The 26295-nt window shown below is 38.9% G+C and overlaps 1 protein-coding gene and 1 long non-coding RNA gene across 3 annotated transcripts in view; one reads left to right on the forward strand and one right to left on the reverse strand.

Annotated features, from left to right (window-relative positions):
- Window positions 1-338: 338 nt before the first annotated feature.
- CRB1 (crumbs 1, cell polarity complex component) overlaps window positions 339-26295 on the reverse strand; it is a 90383-nt gene continuing 64426 nt past the window's right edge. For both annotated transcript variants that reach the window (XM_015290380.4, XM_046944989.1), the window contains 3 exons: window positions 25712-25840; window positions 22580-22706; window positions 339-4963 (listed from right to left, as the gene is read on the reverse strand). In XM_015290380.4, coding sequence (XP_015145866.2) covers window positions 4751-4963; window positions 22580-22706; window positions 25712-25840 — 469 coding nt within the window. In that variant the 3' untranslated portion in view covers window positions 339-4750. The remainder of the gene's footprint in view (window positions 4964-22579; window positions 22707-25711; window positions 25841-26295) is intronic.
- LOC112532922 lies at window positions 17493-25781 on the forward strand. The gene is made up of 3 exons (XR_003076507.2): window positions 17493-19925; window positions 24941-25063; window positions 25627-25781. It is a non-coding gene; the product is annotated as an uncharacterized LOC112532922 (long non-coding RNA).

Genomic DNA, 26295 nt, shown 5'->3' on the forward strand with positions numbered 1-26295 from the left:
AAAACACCAGAGCATGAGAGTCTTGGCTTGTATAAATTAGCTCCGTGCAAGCTGTTCTGATCCATGCCTCCCTGGGCTGTGGCACAACACCTCTCTGGGATGAACACAACGCTGGCAGTGGTGCAGATGCCAGCACAGAATGGGGCAATTCCTGTGCTCTGAGACACAAAGCACGTTCACCTCATTTCCATGTAGGGAAAATGTTTCTTGATCACTTGATTCCAATCTGCACATTGAACTTTTAAAATTGCAAATATAGCCCTGGTGTGAGAATCATTTCCTTTGTAAGTACACAATTAAATAACCTCATAAAGCAAAAAATACAGGTCACATGGGGCTCAATATAATCCTTATTTATTGGTCGTTTTTATGTTGTACACAGAACATAGTAACATACACCACCTAAGCTATAAATATACTATGCACATGCAAAGAAGGAACAGTTAATTTTACATAAGGTGGAGAAGGCACATAACAATAATACACAATGATCATTTGGAGCTGGCCAGATTGCAGCCATGGCATTTATATTCTTTCTAATGTAAAACTTCCTCTAACTGTCTGAAGGCTCTCCTTGCTGCTTCACAGGCTGGGTGTCACCTCTTTCCAAGAGGAAACAGGAGCGATTGTGAAAGGGGAGGAGTTAATTTCTTATTTCTCCCTATGCTTCTGTGCATCTTCAGAGGGATATGGCACAGAGCAGGTCACATGCTTTAATTTAGCACCTTTTTCTTTGCAAAAGACTGGTAGACATAAATTCAAATGTGTAAGGTTTGGGACCATATTGTGCATTTGTTTCATGAATGGATAGGCTGCAAGTTTACTTGTGCCTTTTGAGTCAAATAGAGACATTTAGAAAATGCATTTTCAAAATACTTCAGGTCTTCTGTATAGAGTCGCAGGTGCTCTCCACGACTCTAAGATGTTGTTGCTCCTCCTCGTGTGCTTCACTATGTATTTTATTATACACCCAGGCCGAGAAGCAGTAAATAGCTTGGCACCTGCTTAATCCTTGGTTGAAATTTCAGCAAAGATGGTATTAGAGACTCTCCATGATGTATTCCCCTTTGTTTTAACTGTTGTTTCATGGCTGAGATACAGCCAAAAAGGGTCAGGCTTCTTCACTGTGGTCACTACAGCTTGCTAAGTAACCACAGCTTTGGGATTATTTTGTGCTTCTTCAGGTGCTGTAAGGCTTTTCCAACTGCAGAGTCTGACTCCCTGCCTTTCTTGGGGTGCTGTTCTGTAATTCAGCTTTTCAGAAAGTACATTTAGAACAGAATTTGTGCCTTTTGGGCTTTTTCTTGTTTGTTTCTTATAAGACCATAAATAGCAATTAAAATATTTCACATTTTTCTCTCCACTTTCAACAAAAGTCACTACCTCTAAGTTATCCTACACAGATCTGCTTCACTGGGTAGACCTCATTTCCTGACTCACCACCAACCTCTCTGTCCCTTTTCCATGTCCTCACTGTTAGAAATGCCCAGCTTTACCCTTGCTGCACTGGAAAGACTGTGATTCAGCTTTTGCCTTCCCTTTCCTCAAGCGTCATCTGCTTTCATTCCCATTTTTCCTCTTACTTTTGCAAGAATTTTCATCACTCCTATTTTCACCATTTCCCCTCCACTGAGAGAGATGTCAGTCACACCTGACATTCTAATCCTAGTGTAAGGGTTTTTCCTCTTGCTTTCTCTCTTCTTGATTTTCCTTCTACAAACCACATTCATGTTCCATAGTGAAAATATTCCATTTTTTATGCTTTTATGGGTGTCTTTTTAATTCTTTTGTAGTGTATTCCTCCAGAGCTCTCTTTGGTCCTTTATGAAAACTCTTCAGGCTTTCATCTTCTTTCTCTTCCTCTCTCTGTACCCTTTTCTGTGTATCTTTCTCAGCCCTGGAGATTCTCTGTGTGACAACACTTTCCTGAATATGTTATTACAGATTGTTTTCCCACTGTTTCCAAGATTTCATCCAGAAAGTCCATCCACTGAGCAGAGCAGAATGAGTTTCCAGCCACTTCCTCCTCCTTGCTGTGTCTTTCACTGTGAACAATAACGCTTTCCTTCACGTTAGCTCTCCATGCAGACTGACCTCCATCTTCAGCTGCTTTCTCTCTGTTGTCCCTTTTCTTTGAATTGTGTAACAATTTAGGCTGGAAGAAGCCTCCTGAGGTCATCTACTCCAACCTCCTGCTCAAAGAAGGGTTGATTTCAAAGTTAGATCTTTATTACATCCTTCCACTGCTTTCACTTCTATTTTCTTTTCCCATCTCTGCTATTCACTTGAAAATCTCTATCATTTTTTTTCCCTCCTTTTAGCCTATACAACCATTATCATTGAGTAGAAATTCAAGAGTATAAAGCAGATATGTGGAAGCACATCCTCTGCATCTGCCTTACTGTTCCAAAACCACCGCTGCTCTTTGCTCCCAGTTCCTGCGTCTAGATTCCCTGTCGCTTTCCAAGCTCTCCCTCCTCAGATCCTTCCCAGCCTTCAGCCTTCCTTCTCCTCTTGTCTGCTTCTTGTTCACTCTCTTGTTCTCACAGCGTATGGTGCATCTTTGCCATTTGGAAAGTTGCTTTGTGTATGTATCCCTTGTAGCTTTTTTTGGTGAGCCTCAAGTCACATGTGTAAGAATCTGTACAAAACATTCATTACTCATCCTCACACACAGTTCTTTGCTGTCTGTCTTGCTGTATACTCTTAGAATCAAGCTCCTCTTTTTCCAAATATATATCCATTTCAAGAAATGATAATGCCGAACAAACGTTATAGCATTACTTATTATTCCCTAGTAGTAGGCAAATGCTGGGCTAAATGTTTTGTTATGTAATGCCATATTTCAGAAGGACTTCTTTGAGTCTCTCTCTTTTACCGTCATATTTTTGTTAACTTCTTTCTTTCTTTCCTTAGTTGCCATTTGCACTCTTGATTTAAACTGCAGTTGTACAGCAATTATTGCATTCAAAATCATAAGTTTCAGTAGTAAAGCTGTAAACTGGTCTTGAGTAAAATTTGTTGTGCATTCATACTGTGATGTCATTCCAGACCTAGCACCCTGCTCTTTTAACTCATTTTGATTCCTACCATCCTCTCTCATTTACTATAGTGCCTTGTTTTAAAAGATATCTGTTAAGACTGCAAAAATAACCAGAATGTGCTCACTATCAGAGTTACTGATAATCAGCTAATAAGGAAATAAATGTGATTGACATCGATATTCCATAGTCCTCAAAAAGGTTAGTTCAAAATGAATTATGAGTTGATCATTAGTTCAAATGATCACTTAAACTCTTGGATGCCGAGTGTGTGTACTCTATTATTCAACTCCTAGAATAACTATTGAAGGTTTGATGCATGCATCTGGGATGTTTCATAATGGCAGGAACAGATAACCTGAGCTGCTGGAAAAACAAAATGGCATAAAGAAGTTTCTGCTCTGTTGCCTCTTTGTTAGCTCAATTTGTGTGGGAGCAATGTCTTACCGCTTTAAATTTTTCACTACATGTGAAAGTTAGCTGGATGAGTTACTGCTCTCTGCCCCTACAGTTCAAGAAAACCTTAACCTGAGTGTATTTTTGGCACATTCTTTCCTCTCTACCACTAGTCATTAAATGTTCTTGAAGATTTTCAGGTCTCTTTCATTACAATATATTTTCCAAACTTTTGTAGTTATTCCACTCCTTTTTACATATTTGTTTCTTTTTCAACAGTCGCAGTCATTCTGCTACCAAGGATTACAGTGGTGTTATTGCTGTTTCAAAAGAGGAACTTTGGGGCACAAAAATTTATTATCCCTTGTTTACATGAAAGTCTGAACTCCACGAGAATCACCAATGCTGTTTTCAGAGCTGAGTCACTCTTTCATCACTTCTAAATTGGTGCATTACCTATAAGCTGTTGTTCGTATTCTGTGAGCTTTGGAAAACATTTTTGAGCACACTTGCCTTTTTGGCAGCCAAAGAATGCTGGTAAAATGAGATGCAATTACTTTATAAAATGAAGCCGCAAGTAATATCATAATGAGAAAACAACTGTATATAGATTTGCAGAATTTGTTTAGAATGTTTTAGTTCCATGTCTTCTGTAAGGTCAGGTTCTGTCCGCTGGGTATTTTAAGACATACCCTTTATACTCAGAGAAACGTGGATTTGTCAGAGAGATTAAATGAAATTCTTTTCAGCAGAAGGTAGAGCGGCAGCAGGGAAAATGAAAGAATTGAAGGAAAGAAAACCAACTAAACATGAAACGTTTATTTTGGAGAGTTTCTGCAAGCTTTCTTTTAATCCCTGATTAACAGATGAATATACTGAAACACAGTTCTGGTGATAAAACTTTTGATAACAAAATTAAGTCTTTATTGGGGACTGCATTGTCTTCTGCAGCAGTGATTGCTACGCAGGCAAAGGAAAACACCAACAAGAAGTTGTTCCTAGTGTTGGGTCTGAGACAGGCACTTACAAGTATTACAGAAGCCATTACTGTCTGTAATGCCTACTGCAGATTACCAAGGCTGAAGTTTCCAGTGCAAATAAGAATTGTTCTTGGACAAATTGTCCCAAAATAGTGATAAACAACATTGGTTCACTTAAAAAATATTATTGAACTTAAAAGGAACTTATTCAAAGTTCAAAGTCACTGTGATCTTTACAACAGGTGCTCCCAGTAGCAGAATGCGAATGAACATATCTGATGTGTGTACAATGTCCACATCCATTCCTCTTCTAGGATGGAGAAGAGTCTTCCCCTAAATGAGTCTCTCTATTGGCGGTGGCTGCACCATGCTCCACATCTCGACGCGGGCACCATCTTTCTCCTGCCGACTGGGGCTGTAGGTTCCTTGGGTTGACCTTTTATTGGCAGCAATGACTGAAACCACAACTGCCAAGAAGAGGATCAATAAAGCCAGCGTTACTGAGCCAAGGGAGGTGAATACGTTCGAGATCAAGTCAGTTGTCAACTGGAAGGATTGAAATAATTGCAATATAATTTATGTCAAGAGAGTACTGAGACACACTTGAGCTACTACCATGGAAGGAAAACAGAAACCCTTCAATAGCTAGAACTCTGCATTAAGAAGCTACTGCTGAAGCACACTTTATTGGAAGATAAGTAAATTAGCCCCTCCAGAGTTTGTTCATTGGACTCTGGAAAATTACACGCACACCGTGGGGTATTTAACATACAAGGCAGAACTGGATGAATTTTAGCGTAATGACCCATTTCATTTGACAACTTCCTGCTTGAAAATAGTCTATGAGATGCACTTCTGTGGACTTTAGTTGTAATTCAGAAATTATTTAATCACTTCAATAATAATTCATCTTCCTCATTTTGTTGTTAACGTATTACTGCTAGTTTTCAGTTCTGTGAGTTAAATATGAGCTATGGCTATATAGCCAGTCACATTTCTGTTTGTCTTGCTGGAGAAGTCAGGTCTCTGTGAATACTTGTATATAGACAATTTGCTTACTGTAAATATTTGTGTAAACTGTAACTATTATACAGACCTTCCTGCCAGTAATTTTTTTTACTAGCATGTTTGCTTGAAATAAGTGTATATAGGCTGCACATGAGCACAGCTGAAATCTATTCAGTGAGAAATGAGTATCAGTATATTCTCACAAATGTTTTCAAATATTCATCCAGCTCTTCTTCTACACATACGCTTTGCAGCTAAATCTATAGAAACACAAGCAGTACAGCATAAGATGAATGTAAGGAAGCTATGTCTTTTTTTCTGTCTTCATGTGGCAGTAGGAAATGTGATAATGTCAGAAGGTACAGTGCACATAAACAAATCTGCCAGGTAAAATGTTTAAGACCAGAAAAATTTTATAGAAGATGATTGTTACATATACATCTACATATGTGAGTTTAGTTTATAAAAAAATAAAGAGTTTGTGGTGAGAAAAGCCAGTGAAGAGATGCAGATGATGTAGCTAAATGGTCACCGTAGACAGAATGACCCTGGAAGGAATGGAACTTCTGGGTAGACTGTGCTATCCATCATTCTGTGATTTGTATTGCAAGTGACAGCTGAACTGCCATAGATAAATGTGTGCTTGAGGCTGAACTTTCAAATCCCCAAATATTTAGAAATAGAAAATAGCAGGTCAAAGCCCATTTTCCAGTTAGATACAGCATGTTACAGGATATTTCAGTGACCCTCTTACTCGTCATTTCTAAGGAAATGCCATTACTGTCCTGAGAATGTCTGTGTGTTCAGTGACGGACCCGCTGTCGATACGTGATGTTTGTGTGGCAGTGCCCTGTGTGCAGTGCTAGAGCTCGTGCTGCTCAGGTCAGCAATGCCAGAGGATGAACCATAAAACAATTCTGTCTCTTTTCTCTCCACCTCCATGCTGATGTAAAAGGTCCTGCTATAATAATGAAAGCAAGTTTGGCTCAGGGAATATCTCTAGGGAATACATGACCGGTTGGGCTATTATTTTTGTCTGTCCTTGATGACTACATATTCATTTCCAATGATTTTAAAAACATTTTTTGCAACAGAAATAATACGGTGCAGATGACAGACCATATGAATCCAACCCTAAAATAAGGTGACATGAAACGTATTTGTCCTTTAAACTGTACCGGATTGAGAAGGTAATTTCATTCTAAAATGATGTTGCAGGTATGTTTGAGATATGAGAATTTCTCTCTCTTAGACTGTATGACCCTCACCGCTGTTGTTTCCTTTATGTTGAGTTCATTGCATTTGGGTTGATCTGCCAGTGACTTGAACTTGAAAAATCTACTGAGAAGTGCACACGTTGCCTATAGCTGGCTGGACAAAATTCTTCCTCTTGAGCCAGTATGTTAGAAATAAAATAATGTACTCCACTGATTAAAATATTTTGAGGTGTTGAGGTTGTTTTTTTTTTTTTGTTGTTGTTGTTGTCTTGTTTTGTTTTTCTTTTAAAATAATCAGGTACATAGTCTAAACTTATTTCCGCGTTAATGTTGTATCTAATTTCTAAATATGAAGATGTTGACCTTTATACATTCATTTGGGTAGCTTCTATTAATCCAAAAAAAATCTACTGTCCAAGTTCGGTGCCTTGGTTTATCAGCCTGCAGATCACTGCTCAGGTGTACAATGTAGGTAGACCCCTTAGCAAAGCAGGGAGCTGATAGCAGAGTTCAGTGATGCTATGAGCCTTGTTAAAAGATAACCAATGAACGACAGTTGTGAGAGTTCACCTGCTCCCAGTATACAGTAACTGTTGCTCCCAGTATACAGTAACTGTTGGTAAAAACTGTATCCTTAATGGTAATGGACACGGACAGCAGGATGGCGTCCTGCGTCATGGTAATACCAATAAAATTAATTTGGCTAACATTAGAAGGCCAATTTGCTTCTCTCTAAGGTATTTTATGTAGCATGTTCTATATGTCAGCAAGAGTAAGGTGAATTATGGAAAAATTTCTAAACAAAAGAAATTTAAGAAAAACAGGTTTTTTTTTTTTACTGTTGATTTCATTTCAAGTTTATTCACTTTTTAATTTTTTAGTTGTTTAATCAAGGTTATTTTGAGTATTTAGATAAAATTATTTGATACAGTTAAAATCCATTATAGTGCTGATATTTTCATTTGGTGATTGTGATAGGCTGATTATTAAGCTTGGTTCCTTGTTGTTTTGTAGATTGACTGGGTAAAAAATGCCTAGTTCATGAGTCAAAGCTCAGGAGCACATATCAATCTCATGTATGTGTGGTTATCTTTAAACAAGATGTCTTCCAAACTGTTATTTTAGGAGTGAAACATTAGAGATTTGCTATATATGTGAACGTTTCCACATGTGCCAAATGTCAAAGGCAAGTGGAATAGCACAAGGGAACCAGCAAAATACACAGTGCCTCTTCCTCTTGTGTGTTTTACATCAGTATGACTTAGCTGATCTAATACTGCTTGCTGAATGGGGGATGAGAATCATGGTCCCAGATACAAGTGCTGAGCCAGAGCCAGGGAGGGAGGAGATAGCTGTGCTGCCAGAGAAGCAACTCCCTCAAGTCTAAGAGAAGTAGCACAAGATGTTCGAGACGCTGTGATGTGGGCATGAGCTTGGCGTAGGAAGTGTGACTGGGGCCGCTGGTATGTGTCTTCAGGTTGTAAAAGGAATGGCTCAATGTGCGCTGAAAGCAGATGTACATCTCTGCTGCTGGGCATTAAGAATTAATCTGCCTCATTCCAGCATGGATTCTGGATGCTTTACAAGACAAAGACATCAGCATAAACTTTAAAACACGGGAACTGCCCAGCCTTGGAGAATTCCCTTCTCTGCCACGTGCAGTGCTTTCTGGGAATTCTGCAATTGCTTGTGTGCAGTAGAGCTCTCACTAGCGACATCTCCAGATCTCAAGTCCTGACACTAGCTATGAGGTTATCACTTCATTTGCAGTATAAACATCTGATCCAAGACATCCAGATTTACTGCTCCCAAATCAAAACCATTTGCTAAAGTAACTAAGGATGACTGGCTTCAATCATACTAGCCCAAGTCAGAACTACTTTGGAAGGTTTTGGAAGTATATAGGGATAATACTGTGTAGCCAAAGAAAAGCCATTATCACTCTTAGAAAGCCCACAGATATGCTGAATTTGTTTCAGTGAGGGTTTACAATCATCTTATCAGCAAATCATTCTGTTAAAGGCTGATTTCAAATAAGAAACCCAGTAGCTCTAGAAGAAATCCAATGAGTCATATAATAATATGCATTGATAACCTCAGCTTGGAGGACTACAATTTTTCAACAGCTGTAAAGTGGCCGTAAATCCATAGACTGACTTTCTTCCAATTTAAGTACTTTAAATGATGGTGCATTCAGAATGTTTTTCCATTGTTTGCTTTCCAGTTTCACAAGCAAGTACCTAGCGTTCTGCCTAGCATCACATTAGAAGCATCTGTTCTGTCTGTGCTAAGCACGAAGCTCTATGTCTTGTGAGCTGTGGTGTCCTGATTGTCAAGCTGCAAAAGTGAACCAATAATCCATTTTGAACTCAAACACAGCAAGTTCATGTTCAGTTAAGCCAAACGCTGCACCGGCCATTGGGAATGACAAACTGTTTTTTAAACTCTGTACCCATTAGCTACTTCCTTTAACTGCTTTATCCTCTTTATCCTGGCTTTCTTTGTGCTGCTGTTCATGTGAACACTCATCTCTGCTGACTGTGATTGTAACTATCATTGGCTAGGTATATAAATAATTTTGTACCTTTGGTAACAGAGGTGGCAGCACATAGTGTTTGTAGTGCACTTTGGCTGATCTTTCACTGTTTATCACTGGTGAGGACACTTCTTCCATTGCTTAAGCCATTTTAAGCCATTGCTTAAAAGTGTGACTGCTTCCCTCTGCAACCAGCTGGCTCATAGCTCCAGATCAGGCTGTGCACATGTCCCATGTGCTTGGTCGCATTTAACTCTGCCTTCTGCATGCAGATGATACCTGCATCATGTCAGATAACCCTAAGGAGAGTATGACTTTTTCTCTCCAGACCTTGGGATTTTCTCCCTCTGTAACCACATCTACCAAGAGGAGACCATCTTGTCATCCTGCACATATCACTGTAGTCCTCTGAAAATCCATCTATACTGTACACAGAGTTGTAGAAAGTCTTGAATTTTCATAGATTATTGTTTTTTTTTGTTTGTTTGTTTTTGTTTTTTGCTATCAGCATCTGAGATATTTTTGCAGGAAAAGGCAATTCCGTTGCTGGAGGGCCTGAATGGGATCCCCAAGTCTCATCTGTAGCTGGACAGCCATTTCTGAACATAAAACTTGGATGATCACCCTGGATATATACAGAAGATCCACAGTATAGACAGTCCACCTTGAAGATGAATGTTTGCAGGTAAGTAACTTTCTAAATTTTATTTCTTCATTTTCAGGTGGATATTTATGTCTGAAAACAAAAACCCACAAACACCTAATTATTTATTATACATTTGCTAATGAAGTGTAGTTTGAGTAGTTTGTCTTATTTGAAATATGACAGACTGAATGAATTCGTTCCTGGAAAATGTCAGCTTTTAGTTGTCTGACAACTCGTCATGAAATCAAGGCATGAATGTAGAGAGAATTACTTTTAGCAGCAATAATGATAAATTGATCATCTGCATTGTGCAGTTATGGATCGGGAAAAAAAATGCAATCTGTTTTATTAAGGAATAATTACTTCTGGTGTCCTGTGAGAAAATGAAGAAGTCAGAGATGATTGAAATCTGTGATTTAGCTTCACTCGTAGGGATTTATGTGCCTCCTAAGAAATTCTGACAGCCTCCCTCCTGATACCTGAAGTCTCACTGCTGTGACTCTACAGAATGTAGGGAGGAAGTTTGTTCTAGTTATAGTGGAACAAGAAATTGGAAAGTGATGCTGGAGATATCAAAAATGTTGCAATTAATTGTAAAGCAGCCTTTCATTAAAACAGGGCTATCACATGGGCCTTGATCTTACAGTCCGATCAGCATGCAGAGACCTCCTCCTTTTCACATCAGACTGCAAGATCATTTCTGGATCACATAGAGACAGTACTGCGTTTAGACCAAAACAACTCACCCTCTCCACAAATGCTATCACAAATGGCCAGCTTAGGTAGCCTTCTGTTTATAGTACTAGCTTTTTGGATGTAGCTTTTCAAACTCAAATGCCCACTTTTAGGAATTCATCTCATAACAACAGACTACGTACGGTAATTACATTTTCTTTCCACTACTTGGAGTATTGATGCTTGGTGTACATCAACTGGTTAATGGAGGTGGCCCGGGCTCAAAAAGGATGGTCTTTAAAAGGTCTGGGATGGTCTGTCTTAGGTAGAAAAAATAATACTTCATTTTTTTTACTGCTGTACTTTATGTGAGCTCAGGTACGGACCCAAGAAAACCCTTAAGTGCCTGAAGTAGTCCCTTAAAATCTCCACTAGATATTGTGGTGCATCAGCATCATGTGAGACAGCACTAAATGCCTTTTCTCTTAGGCATCTGAGCATTGGTTACACACAGAGAAGTGATTTGGCTGGCAGTCTGGGAGGTAAGCTGTCATTAAGCTGTGGGCTTTCAGAAGACTCCCTGATAGCATTTCTGCAGCAACTGACAGTGCTAATTTTGTAAGTGTACTCCAGCTCTTTTTAAGATCATCTTGCTGGTGCAGCACAGATTAAATGTGCAGCTCCAATGTGTTGTTATGAGATGCCTTTTAAAATTCTATTGACAGCCTCTGGTGTAGAAACTTAGCCATCTGCTGCCGTCTGAAAGCATAGGAGGGAAAATCTATAGCTGGTGTAAATCTAGGCAAATCTTGCTGAGGAGGAGTTTGTCCCAAAGCTGCTAAATGGCAGACTAGACAAATACTATGACAGTGTTTTTGTGAAAGTATCAGTCTCTGGGGTGCAACATCCCTTTCCAGCTTGGGAAATGCTTTGAGGTGTCATATATAATTATTTTTGTACATAGTTAAACAGCGCAGTACATCAGGTGTTGTTTCTCCATAGGGGATATCTGCAATACAGCTTCAAGACAGTAGATTCTATATGAATAAATCTTGATGATGGAATAAAGCTTTATCAGGCAAGCATCTCACAAGAAGGACTGGGATAATATTTAAAATCAAAAGACTATTGCTGAAAACAGTAACTTTCTGTCATTGTCCTGCATCTAGCTGGTTTGAGTTTACTACTTCCATAAAGTTGCCAGAATGGAAATGTCTCCTGAAAAGAGATTTGGAACTCTGAGCAGCTGTGGCCTTTTGAGGACTGTGTCTGCTGTCATGAGAGAATGAGGTGGGTGAAGGGGACCCAAAAGAAGGAGAAGAATAAAAGATGCTACAGTGCTGAAGATAAGGGCAGGACAGTTGTAGGGGAAAAGAGGTGAGGTTGTTTTGACTAGGCATGATTCAGTTGCGTTCTGTGTTATCGATCTCAGTTAACTTTAATGGATTTGCAGAATATGAATTGCAAACACGGAACTGTTTGCTCAGAACCTCTGCTTCTCAGCTCACAACAGCTGAGGTAAAAGATCTCTTATTTAATGAGCAGAGCTAGTGGCAGATGCTCTTTTATTTCTGAAATCAGATCTTTAAGATCATCACCACTTAGCAACTGTCAAAGAATAGTGTCTCACACAGGGCAGCCACCTGCCATGGACTCTGGACCCAACTGCTGTGATGTGAAGCAAGATCATCTAATCCGACTCCTGGTTCTTGGGAGGAACTGGTGCAACCTGTGCTGAACTTGGCAGACTTGCCTCTTCCCACTTTCTATGGGAATAAGAAACTGCTCTGTCCAATGGTGCACAGTAAGGGGGTCAATAGAGTGCAGTGAAGCAGAAGCAGAGTCAGGATTACTGTTATAGTTGATGATTTCCAGATACTCTCCATCTCTACTTTCTGCTACACAGCTAGGCCTACAATATCCAAAGCATTTGATGAATTTCTTCCTCGTATTTGGTGCTAAGCTTCTGCAAAACAGCCATGTGTTGCTACCTAGCATTAATATTACGCTGTCAAGTGGCGATGAAGTAAGTAGCTATGTGAGTGTTTCACACTGTCAGACAAGAAGGTATCAAGTCAGCAACAAGCCTTTGTTGGGTGCAGCACTTAGATTGCAGCCATCTCCTGCTTCCAACTGTAAATATTAATGGTATAAGTTAGACCTTTATTGGCTACATAATTACTTGCCTTAGCATGCTGCATGACACTGTCACATTACTTAGTTAATGATATTCCTTGATAAAAATTTCAAGTATGTTTATATCCTAGTGTTTGTTCTTTTTTCTACTAGATGGTGATTAGAGAGGACTTACGTCAGTATGTTTTATATTCAAGAAAGACTTTGGAAGAGATGCGTACTTGGAAAGTGTAAATGAAATTTTTACAAAAATCTGTAGAGCTCTATATCAATAATCACTCCTTAAAATCCTATTTTAATCTTGATTCAGATGTTTGATGGTGAATTTACCATTTTCTTGTGGCTTTTTTTTATCTTTTTAGTGTACTTCTTTCTTGTTGATAGGAGTGTTTGAGTCTGTCTCTATCCTCAAGCTTAAATTCTGGTCTCACCGACTCTTGGATCAGTACTGCACATCTAGTGAAATAGCCAGTCACTGTACTAATAGTGCCAGCATTCAACACTGAATGTGATTTGGGTGAAGCTGAATCCACTAATCACTTTTTGGATTTCTGTTGAAGATGGAAGAAGTTCATGAAGTCTCCTTACATGTTATAGCCAGCACAGTAAATGCAGAAGAGGTCTCTATAAATACATTAGAGATTTCTCTTAACTTTCTGCTTCCTGCTTTTACCTTACTGCCACCTAAGGATAACTAACAGAAAATACATTGTAGTTCACATTAGAGGAATTTACTGGAACATGCTAGGTTTTAATGGCAAGATTGTTAATGTCTTTCTTTTCAGACCATACACTTTCAGAAGATTTTCTTGAAGTTCATACTTCTTGCAAAAAAATATGCTGGCTCACAGAATTGCATTTATTTCTGGTCCTCTAAGGCAAGTATATTGACTGTGAGTAACTCAGCTCTGTTTCAGTCAGATGATTAATTTGGATCTGTGGGCTTCTCAGTACAGGCTGAAAGTAAGCATTTTCTACAGTCTGCAGAGTCAGATCAAAATTCACCTTTATCTGCAGATGTAAGCTCTTTCCAGTACAGCAAACCCTTGCTCTAATGGCTGTATAAGGGCTCTCTCATCCTACCCTGGCCCTAACACACCCACCAAGAGCAAGACCTAGTGAGGTCTGGCTAGGACTTATCCTCAGGTGTCCACCTTTAGCTGTCTGTCACTTGTTGGTATTTGTACACCACTGATTTACTGGTTTTATCTTGAGCATTGGAATAACCAGGAGTTTGTACAAATGGTATACTTAGGAGTTAATTCCTGAATGCCAATACCTGACTTGTTAAGCACTGCAGCATCTATCCTGGGGAATAATTTTTATGTGCTTTATTCAAGCACTGTGATTAACTTTCCACGTTAACATACTGCATTGATAGAATCTGTTGTAATTTAATCTATTGTCACATAAAATAGGTCTCAAGTTCATTCTCCTTTGGAATTTAATGGTATAGACTTTGTTACACTTTTCTTTAAAGTAACTAAGTTAGGTCTGGTAACACTGAGCAGCTAATGCAAGGCAACACAGTAACTTTATTTTTAAAGTTTCATTGTACTGCACCCAAGAAAGTCAGAACACATTGCCGAAGAGATAATTGGCTATCCTGCTCTTACAGTGCTTGAGATTCTCATCTTAATGCTACCGCTCTCCCCCCTTTCTTTCACTATTCAATTCACATTGGGAACCTAAGGCCAAGTTCCAGAAAAAGAAAGGTAGCGCACCAGTCTGCTGTAGAGGACTTCTAGTAACTATGGATGTTTTCTTCATGGCTCCAACAGGAGTTCACTTTTTCACTTAAAATGGTCTTTCTACTTACAGAGTCACAGCCTTGCTTCAGCTGAATACAGCTTGAAAGGGCTGAGCAGGGTGGGCCAGCAGGATAAAGCAAACAAGAACCATGTGGTTCTTAAAATTTCTTAAAATATTTCCAATCTCATACTTGAAAATCAAGGTCAGTACAGTCACTGTGAGATCGAGCAGGGAGCGAAATATCACTTTCATGCTAAGTCCATGGAGAGAAGCTCACTATTTCAGAGAGTGTTGTTTCACAGCAGATGATACCAACAATGCCCAATTTAATTTTTCATTTCATTAATGAATGCAGTGCTTATGTGCTCCCAGATCCTTTCCCTAGCATTTCACACAGTCTACCAACAACCAAAGCAGTCTGCAGTGGTGCAAAAGCTGCTCTAGCTAAATAATTGCAAAGGTTTGTAAAGGGCACAGTTGCTGACTCCCCTGTCCTTTCCACTGTATTACAGCAGTATCACAGCAGTTCTTATTCTTCTTGAAAAGAGAATAGTGTTTGAATAAATTTGAGGATATTGTTTTTACAGTTTGGTACACAGAATCTCAAATATTTAAGTAACAAGCTCTTCCTCCCATGTAAATGACTCTGTTTCAAAACACGTAAGCGTTTCTGATCATTTGAACACAAATTATTTTTCAGATCTTCAAGAATCGGAATTTTTTTTATTGCTTTTTAGTGGACAAATGATCTAGAAGTCTAATAAAGTGTGCAAAATATTTTCAGACACTATTAGGAATGGAGTTTCATAACAAGAACTGAAATGCGCTCTGCACAAGAACATATTTCACATACTGAGCTCACCAAGAAGATGCATAGGCAGATGAGCATGCCACCCTTGCTTTATCTGGAAACATCATAACTCCGTGGACCTTTCAATAGTGATTGTAAGCATGTGATTCATTTCTGAGGCATTAGCACTATTCTGCCAGATGTATTTGTTTTGCTGAGCTAGGATGTAGACAGAAGTAATGAACTACAGGACTGCTGCTGTCTAAATAACGTAGTGGTTGCAGTGGAGGACCATGGTTCCTATTTAAGCACCTGAATAGAAGTGAGTAGATATTTTTCAACTTCTTAATGGTGGTGGGCAAGCTTCCTCTGAAGCCACCTTCTAATCAAGCAATAAATCCCATTTATAGCTTTGTACTTATATTTCAATTCTATTCATTTCAGTGAAGAGGACAAACACTGAATCCCAAGAGGTTGCTGCCAGCTCCATACATCCGCTATCTTTTCCATTATGAACTCCTCAACTTCTGTCCAGTTTATTTTTCTTTGTAAAAGCAATCAAGGATAAACCCAGGCTTTATTTTTCAGTCTGACGGTGAGGCTGTATTTTGTTTTACTATAGAAACTTTTGGTGAGTTCAGTAATTCGGATTAAAGGAATTAAACCATATTTATTTTATGACCTGGTTTCAGTCTGCTTTTGGCCACACTGTTCAGTGACATAAAGCATTATTGTTTGAAAGTCACTGGAAGACAGAATTATTTGTTTTTGCTCTTACAAATATATACATACACATATATATTTCTGAATTAATTGTTCTAAAGCTCTGAAACAACTTCTAGTAAATATTCTACTATCACTGGAAGTCAGAAAAAAAAAAGAGAGAGAAAAATAAAAAAAGAACATTAATTCTCAGGAACCATATGATAAAAAACTGATTTAGTATCTGAACAATGCAGGGATGGAGTGCTCGAATGTGTTCTGAAGTGAGCAAAGACTGAAGTAAATGCCCATGTGATGTGACTGAGAGTCTGCAAGGAAAACATCAGAAGGTGAGAGAAGGAAAACAATGCTTTTGCAACATCAAGGATGGTGTACAGACAAAACATGTTAGTCTGAATGTTAAATGTGTTATGTGAATACCCTACTTGAGCCGATTCCTATACTGCGGAGTGTTATGCTGTCACATGTCATCTGGGCTCCCTTTGCTGCTTATATTTACCACACACATTAAATATTCAGCTGCTTTGCACTGATGCATGCAGTAATGCTGGCCTCATGAGGAGTGTTCTTGTCTTTCCCAGCTAAGACACATCAGATAACCTTATCATCTTTGCAACCTAATGTTTTTGTACCCTATGTTACAACACATATTAAATGTGTTCCTTGCAATACTCTTTTAGAAGTTTTAGTTCAATCCTGTGTTTTGAAAATAGACTAAGAGAAAATAGCAGAGGATATTAAGGAGCTCTGAAACAAACAAACAAACAAACAACCCCCACTATAAAAATGGCAATGTGACATTTGCAATGACTTTCAGAGCAGAACTGCTCGTTTTACAAATCTAAGGATGTTTATTCTTACTCTGCATCTGACCTGGCACAGGAATGAAGCTGAGTCCCCATTTCATCGGCAGCAGCAAGTCTGCCTTTGTGGCTGACCGACACAACCACGAGACTGCAATGAGTTTACCTGTGCTGTGCTGCGTTCCTCTCCAAGGAGCTGATGTGCCGGGCCTGTCTGTAGGGCACCCCAGTAACAACCCACCAGCAGCCCATCTCCTCCTGCTGCCTGCCTCTCTGGGCTCCAGGAGCATCAGGAAAGCGGGCAGGAGCACTGGGGAAGACAAAACCCCAGTAGGTGCCCGAGTGCCCTCTGGCTAAAGCCTCGCCCCCACCACGCTGCCCACCCCTGATGCGAGAAGATGCACATACTCCCTGCAGGTCAGAGGTTGAGAGGAACCGTTTGCTGAGCCGGGGAGCCCGCAGGCAGAGCTGAGGAGCAGTAGGTGGGTGCAGCTCCTCAGCCAGGGCAGCGGCACTTAACAGTTTTGGTTGACTTTCCCAGCTTTGCTTCGTTTTACCATACCCCTGGTCTAGCTGGTGAGCAATACTATCCTACTGTTGAATATTCGAACTTAGGCTAAGAACAAAAATGATAGTACTGCCTTAAAATAATTGCATGTGAATATGATTTAAAAAAAAACCCACAACCTATCTTGTATTTCTGTCATTGTGCGGCTCTTTGGACCTTCTCCAAGCCTGGGAGGACTCCAAGCTCACCTTGTACCACAGAGGCTGAAATCTGTTCTGGAAGGAACAGGAGAGCCATGTGGGGCAGAACTACTCACAGTCTGAAAGAGTAAAATCCAGGTCAGGAACAAATCCATACTGTTCTCAAGGAGAACAGTCAGCTCACCAATTGGTGAAAAAAGGTGTGGGTTGTTTTTTTGTGTGTGTGTTTTTGTCATCTCAAAGAACATCTCAACATTCTTCTAAATTGTTTTTTAACGGACGAGAGTGCTGACTGAGAACTGATGCGGTGTGAGAACTAACGTGCATGGCTCTACTTATCATGGTACTGCTCTGTCGCTCTTAAAATACTTTCCATTTCTGCAGATATTGGCAAGACAGACGTATGTAAGAGCAAGGCAAACAGGTAAAGCTATGGTGAGACTATTTGAATGATCATTATCCATTAACAGCTTCATAAGTATGAATAAGTAAATAGGGAATGCATTATTCATGAATCACTAGGCATTAATTATTGTAATTAAGTATCATTTGCTCCATTCACATTACTAACCCTTGCAGTTAATGAATACATTAGCTAATCACTGCAGTGCCGATTCAATCGACATTCTATGTGCCTGTGCTATGGAAGCCTGAGAGAGTTTTACTGAATTCAGATTCAATATTGAACATATCTTACATGCTTATCAGTGTATTTTTAATGACACTAAATGTGAATTGTAACCTCCAGTGCCTGATGCTTGTCCTTGTGCTGTGGAGGATCAAATGGTACCAGCTGGAAGCAAGAGCAGCACACCTTGGAGAACACAGCATTAGCTGCCTTAAGCAGAACTTGTATTCTGGGACGTGAAATCTAGCACTGCTTTCAAGTTTCATGTATATTCACATGTACAATAGGAGAGGGTATGCTTTGTGAGGAAGTGCTGTCCCAAAGGTGCAGCTGATGATAATGCTCAAAAAACAATTTTAAAGCACATCCTGAGCTGTTTGCCAGTCAGCATAGGGATTGCATTTGCCTCAGCATAGGGATTTTGTTTGTCTTTTGCTATACACAGCACAGGCAGAATGGGCTTTGGTGCCTAATGGGCCCTCAGGGCACTCTTGAAACACAAAGTAAAAGGATTAACCAAACTTTGCATTTATTTTATTTTACTCCCTGGAGATGTATTGCAGGTAATAGTTGTCTACATATTACAGAATGATGACCTGCTGGAGTTTTTTTTTGTGGCTATTTTTTTAGGCTGTAGTAACCAGTGGTTCTTGAGGTAGTATTTTGAAGATCTTTCCATTGCAAACATTTATAGGGAAAATCACTCTACCAAACTGCAAAAATTTGAGTCCAAGAGCTAAAAGATGATTTACACAAGTAGAGTGCCCTTCCAGCTGGACCTCTGGGTGTCAGGCCAGGAAAAATATTTGCAATGGGAAGAAAAAAAAAAAAAGTGAAACCTGATTTAATCACTGTGAGTTTAAAGCAGATTTTTTGATATTTTTTTTGTTTCACTAACATACTATGGTCACATGCACTGAGCAAACCGACTATTGAATCTAATTTCTTAAATATTAGATGATCTGGGACTAAGAGAATTCAAATAAGCATTCAGCACCAAGGATTCTTTCACAAACACGTGGGTTCTTTGTAGCTAAGACTGTGACAGAATGCTGCTGGAAGAGCTTGAGTTGCACCAGCAGAGGAGCATCACTAGGAACCTGTTTTTTAAGGGTCAAAAGTAGGAACTATTGTCAGTACAGCAACCCTATGTTTTCCATTCGATGTACACTTCCCCAGTGCAATGCTGCTCCTTTGTTTCCCACACTCGTTAAAGAATACCCGTTTCTTCATCCCACAGCTGATGCAGATCCCTTTGCTCTCCCTTTTAGTACCTCAACCACTGCTGTCTTTCTCCTCTTTTCAGAAGTCTTTTTTCTTCTTCAAGCTCTATCACTGCTACTTCTCATTGTCCATATTTATGAATGACAGTTACTGCTGTGAAAAAATATTTGAACCTTAGTGTCAAAATACACAGGGATCTATTACTGCTAGTAGCAGTGTTCATATCATCACAAGCCAAAGCCATACCTCCCAAGATATTGAACTTGCTTGTTTGCTTCCATTCGTCTCTGAAGATCTTGCTGCTATATCTCAATTTTAAACATTAAAATCTTTAACCTTTTAGATCCTAGAAAATCTTTGCAATTGGATGTATTTACAAAAACTAGTGCTTAGCATAGTTTTGTTTCATGTTTGCTTCTAAAGCTGTTTCCTTTAAAATGGCTTATCTTTCTTTGAAAGTATATATTCAAGAAAATAATTGTAATTAATCTGGAATTTGTTTCTTTTTTTCTGTTTAATGTTATAAACTGGAAATACGAAGTCCGTTCTCAACTGGAGATCTGTGCACAGGTCAGGACCAGCCTAAAGGCTACGATGTAACTCAAAGGGAAGAAATGACCCATCACAGTGTTAGCAGAGGCCTTCTAACACCCAGCAGTTTTGTAAGTATTGACAGTACAAAAGGAGAAAGCAGGTAATAAGAGTCATTTTGAGCCCTGCAGACCCTTTAAGCCCTCCTTCTCTGAGCTGCTGATTTGGGTCTTGTCTGTTGGGTTGTGCTATGCAACTGCCCTTGGACACGTAACAGAGCTGCAGCTGGGGAGGCTGCGGCAGCTGAACAGCTGCCCCAGGCACTGCCAGCACTACTGCAGAGCAACGGGGAGATGCAGCCTCTGCTGGTATGTGTGAAGTGGTAATATCAGAAAACACAGCACACTTGAAGCAAATGGACAGAGCTATCAGCAGGAAATGAGAGGCAGACATAGAGATGAAGGCAGAAGGTTTATTTTGTGCAAAGACAGGAAAGTTCTGTACATGTACATGATGTGGTTGAACATACGGAAATATAGAGGGGAGAGGAGCACAGCTGAAGTCAGGAGATGTTTCATGATGGCAAGACATTAGAGGAAGGAAAGAACTGAATTGCAAGAACAGACAATATTTTTGTAGCGTGTACTCAAAGACCAAACTGCTGCTCTGCAGGTAACAAACTCTAAATATATGTGAAAACTCACATGTTCCTTTAAATCTGTATAAAACTGTTGGTGCAGTCATCACATTTCTAGTATTGAAGAGAAAGAGTTTTGAAATCTCCATACAGATATTTTTGTTGGTTTGCATGCTGCGCTTATAGCTATTGCTTGTCAGGCGTACTGTTAATGCATGTATTACTTTCCAGCTTTCTTCAACATTAATTACTTACTTATAAAGAGGGAAGGAACTTTCACCTGAATAGTACTTTTTTTTTTTAAGAGCAATAAACAAACAAAATACCCTACCCAAATCACTTTTTAAGATAAATATAAGAAAGATACTATCCTAATAAATGTAGCAATTGCCATAATATTTGTATTGTGCTTAAGTTTTCATACTAAGGCAAATGCTCAGTACAGGAATGTGTGACATTTCACAGGGATGAATCATGGTATTTTCCACAAATGCACAAAAGAATGTGAGGGTTTTCTCCTGAACATAGGAGCCTTATTTAACCAGTGTTGCTGTTTCAACCAGTGTTGCTGTGATTATGCTTGGAATGACGTTAAAAAAATAATCAATTTGGGGACACTTCTGAAAGATGAGAAATAAAAAGGAGACTTGATTCTCAGGCAGTAAGTTCTGCTGCATTTTGCTGTAGCAAAATGGGAACCTAAACATCTCACTTATCACTCTCTGGAGTCATAAAACCTCATTAAATAACTATTTAATCTTTCCTATAACTGTGCTGTGTGCCACTGTCATTTGAGAACTCTATTTTAAATGGCTAAAAGGAGTATGGGGTCTGTACAAATATAATGTGACATAAACACCCAGAAAAATATTTGCACAGTTGACAAATAGTTTTTTGAAGCACTATTCAGAAAAATTTCACTGTTGTTTTATATTTAACAATGTTCTTCATTTGTGTTGACTCTTCCAAAGGCATCCACAGATTCAGATATTTTATATTTCCTATATTTTTTCTTTCCATTTTTTTGCTAAACTTCCCAGTGTTAATAATTTTCATTATTTCAAGAATCCATGTACAACCACTCAACTGAACTACCTTGATTTCTTCCTAAGAAGGGACATAAGGTTGTACTGTTGTCTATTGTGTCTACCAACTGATGAATAAGAGAGACTTACTGAAATTTGAAGAAATATTTGGAAAAATACAGCAAACTTATGATTTCAAAATCTAATGTACTTACTGGGCCTTTCTTGACAGAGGAATTGTAGTGAAAATTGAGATAGCTGCAGTTTATCTCAGCGTTATGCACTGGAGGTGTAGAAGCTAATGGAACAGAGGTGCAGGGTTACCACTAATCCAAATGGATGTACAAGGGGCCCCTTTGTTAATCCATAACATTATTTATCCAAAAGCACCATACTTGATTTCACAAGTGGGAGACCAAACAGACAAAAACTAGCAATGAACGTATTATGTTATGCAGAGATAGTGACGCCAGTAAGATTTAATGGTAAAATTAACTTCTCTGAAGGCAACAAACCTTCGCCAGCCATTGCGTAGGGCTTGGATGCTACCACAGGTGTATCTTAAAGCTCCCCTTGTTATGTCTTGCTTTCTGATCTCATTCACTCTTTGTGCTCACAGTGTGCATGTGGTGAAATGCTCTAGTGGTGTGGGGATGAGATACTTTTTAAGATTTGCTAACATTTGTTCTAATATGAAGTGGAAGCCCTACCACAGATGCAAAGTGGTTCTTCAAACAGGCAAGAACTTGAACCTGAGAACTGCATCACAAAGTTCTCATCATCCATGTTCTTATATCTTAAAAAGTAACATGATATTACCTGAAAGGTGTGCTTCCATTTACAACCAGAGTTGAAGAACAGTTATATAAAACTGAAAGTTTCACATAAGTTCAAAAACCATACAAAATAATTTTTCAAACTCAGGTGCTTGCATTGCTTTGCTAAGCTCTTTTGTCAAGGCATCTTCTGTTTTGCTAAACCAAGAGTCAAAGGGTTGCTAATAGTCTTCCTGGTCACCCCATTCGACTGCTGGATCATCATCCATTCTCAAAATAAGATAGGAGAGAAGCTGAAAGAGATTCTGCCACAGCAGTAAAGAGACAAAAAAGGAGAGGTCGCTTACATCGATCTCACAGCGGTCCCCAGCATAGTTGACGTCGCAGAGGCAGTGGAATTTGTTGAGCAGGTTCTGGCAGAGGCCTCCATTCAGGCATGGATCAGAGCTGCACTCATCAATGTCCTTTTCACACCTACAGGGAAGAGTGCAAAAAAGTGAAATCCTGACATCAGGTATAAAATGAATAAAACCGGCACATTTTTATTTCAGTAACTTTTAATGAGGCTGCTCCATTTGAAATCTGTAGTATATTTCCACGTGTTTGTGGTCTTCAGAGAATCTTATTAACTACTTGATTAGCCTCTTTTAAATCTTGAACTTCCCGTGTTACTTTCAAACATAGACAGTTAAGCCAGAAATTTCATTTCTGTGGCACATTTCCTGGTGAATGGTGCTTAGCAAAGTGAAATGAAACCTGGCGTGTGGTTTTAGAGTTGGATACAGCGCAAGTCCTGCTGAACACTTGCTAGTCCGTTTTCATCATTACTGCAAGCTGAGGGCCCAATTTCCTTCATGATAATTTAGATTTAAGTTAAACAAAAGCATATTTTTTCACAACTGAATGCCCCTGGGAATGTTCACCCATTTCTTTTCTCAATTTGAAATGTCAGTAGATGTCCAGCACAGCCTCCTATGTGGTCTCTCTGAGAGGGTGTGGGCACTAAGAATGTTAAGAAAGACAGTTGCAGAATAAGGTTTTAAAAGCTTAAATTAGTATCATTATATGCTTTTCAGTAATTCTGATGAGAAGGGAAATTTGAGCTCTAATAATTTCTCAAGGCAACCAAATGAACATTAATGAAAAGTATTTGCAACTGTTTAAAAACTGGTAATGATTTGGTGATTCTCTGTCCTGACAAAGCTTCCCCTGAATTCCCTGTCTTCATTCTTTCAAATACTGATAATGGTCAATACTATTTTTTTCCCCATAAAGAATCACAGTTACCACTGAAGTTGAATGTGTGAAATTCACTCAAAATTACCAGGAATTGTTTTGTTTAATCATATGCATAACCACTCAAGACATTGTTAGTTTTACGTTGGAGATGTGCTGTTCTTTGCCTTAAACACTCTTAGCTGGTTTTCTTTATTAATCCATTAAAAAATTTCAATCATTTGCTCCAATGATCAATTATATTTACATACTTCAGAAAGCTGAAAATTAAGTATTAATTCAATCCGTGAAAATTATATAGCTATGAACTTCCCTATGCAAAACTGGAAAACAAAATAGTGCAGGGAATTTGTTACCTGAGTCCTCCTGAACATCAGGAAGACTTTTAAACCTAACTCCCTATGGTGATTTTGAAAACTGCCTGAATTCAGTGAAATAATTGTTTTCAAGAGACAACTACATCTCCTTTTATTTAATCTTTTCAAGTTTTTCTTTCCACCTATTATTTCCTATTTCTTTTTTTCCTTGTAATCTCGAGTCAATTGATTGACATAGAAAGACATCCCCACCCCCCTTTTTTTTTAATGTTGTATATCATTATTTTTCTTAGGGATGAAATACTGTCTTGAAGCCAAAATGCCTGCTTTACTTTTCTAATCAATAAATAGACTGAAGGGTTTTGTTTTGAATTTTCTTGTTAACTGATACATTTGAAATTGTTCTAAAAAAATAAATGTCAAACGTTTGAGGTGAAATTTTCTTTTCTGATGTATTAAGTTCTGCAAACAGAAATATTTCTGGTTTACAGTGTGTCAGCCTGGAGGAAAAGAGGACAAATAGTCAATTTTAGACACTTGAGAAGAATGCCTTGCTTTGATAGTCAGTTACAGTGCAGTATGCTTGGTGCAAGGCTGCTGCTCAATATGAGGATCACGGGAACCATAAAATAGACATTATTGCCAGCCAGTGGGGTGGATGTAAGCAAGGCTCATTCCCAGAGCTGCACTTAGCGAGTTGCCTGACAGGGGAAGGAAGAAGGAAAAAGCACTTTGCCTTATCTTGAAGTCCTGAAAAAAAATACACACTGAAGAACTGCCTGAGAATATGCTTTTATTTTTTTATTATTTTATTTCTTAATCTTTTTTCTGTGGTGTGGCAGGCAGGCCTTCTGGCTGAGTTAAAGAGTACGGTGCAGATGCGTCAGCCAACTACACTGCTCAATGAGTGGGTGGAAATTTTCATTTCATCTGTCCTTTATGGTTTACTGTACAGGTTCCACAAAGTCAGTGAATTAATCGGATTTTGAAAGAATGAAAACCATTTGTTGAAAACTGCTTTATGTTTGCAAAGCCAGCACAACTTGGTCCTACCGAATGTTTGGATATTGCACTCTGAGGTAGTGTTAAATTGCACTGCAAGCAAAAGTCATTAGTTTTCTGTTTATGTTCTGTGTGCCTTTTCTTACTATTCAGAAATTTACCGTTACTTCAGGCCGTATTATGACTGGGATGGTGTCCTCTTATGTTTTTACAACACCTGATGCACTGAGACCTGAAGACCTCCCTGCTGTGGAGGTGTTTGTAGAGAATCAAGTGGTAAGTGATCGTGCAGTGACCTGCTACAAGGTACAAACTGGGAAGGCTGATGGCCCCTTCCTTTTTATACTATAATATGTAAGAAGTATTTCTCAACTTTGATTTTAAATAATAATTCTGTTTTCATATTTTGGCATTCAGTAAAGAAAATAACACCACCACATATTTCATGTCATTATCCCTGTAGGGGAATAGATTGTATATTCACAATGGATACATGTGAAAATAGAACAGCTTGGCATATTTATGTGTCATTGTATGCTGGCTGATTTTTATACATATATGAATAGGATATGTGTGTTTATATGTGCTTATATATAGAAAGGTAACATTCCAGTTTGCCTATATACTAGATTGGCATTGAATCCAAAGAGTAGGAGGTGTACAAAATTGACTAAGAAATAAAGGCTTGTACTGGCATTAGTGGTGCTGTACTGGACTGACCCTTGCTGAGTTAATTTGTATTTTTTGCCTGAGTAAGACTGTTATACTTTCAGGCTCTGAAAGGCACTCAGGCAAAGAACTGCTCTGCTTGAAAACCAGTTTTTTCTGTATTTCTGCAGGAGGGTAATTTCCCTATAGATGGCACACCCTAGAACCTTTGGAATGACTTTTGGAAGAACTTTTTCATACAGTGAAGCATCTCACCGTTCTCCAGCAAATCCTGGCAGGCACACACAGGCCAGCTTGCCTCCAAGGTCAGTACAGTTGCCGTAATTGTAACAGGTGAGATTTCTGTCTTCATTCCCACAAACTGTATAGGGTAATCTTCGATATCTAGATAAACAGAAAGGCAGTGACAGCTGTTATTTGCTCTTTCCTTGTTCACTTCTGAATGCCATGTTCACACTATTCCTTTGAGTCTAGTCCATTGCTTTAGAGGAAAATGTTTCGATCTACCTTGCAGATTAGTTGTTTGAATGCAGAACTTACCACTGCTAGTCTCTGAACAGTGAGAGCTGCGTTCCTGTTGGCAAATGCCACCCAATGCAAACAGGGAGGCATCATATTTTTACCCATGAATGACCGCATAGTTCTGGAGCTGCACACAGAACTTGTGCCTCTGTCATGTCTCCATCTGAGCTGGTGCCTCTCCACTCTCTTTGTCCATATCTAACTGATCTCTATGGCTTTCTGTACTGCAGACTTTGTACATCAATTCTACAGTCACAATTAGTATATAAGTAGATGTATATCTTATAATGTGTATGTCTGTAATATATAGCTTATTA

Source organism: Gallus gallus, chromosome 8 (genome assembly GCF_016699485.2).
Source record: "Gallus gallus isolate bGalGal1 chromosome 8, bGalGal1.mat.broiler.GRCg7b, whole genome shotgun sequence".
Taxonomy (NCBI): domain Eukaryota; kingdom Metazoa; phylum Chordata; class Aves; order Galliformes; family Phasianidae; genus Gallus; species Gallus gallus.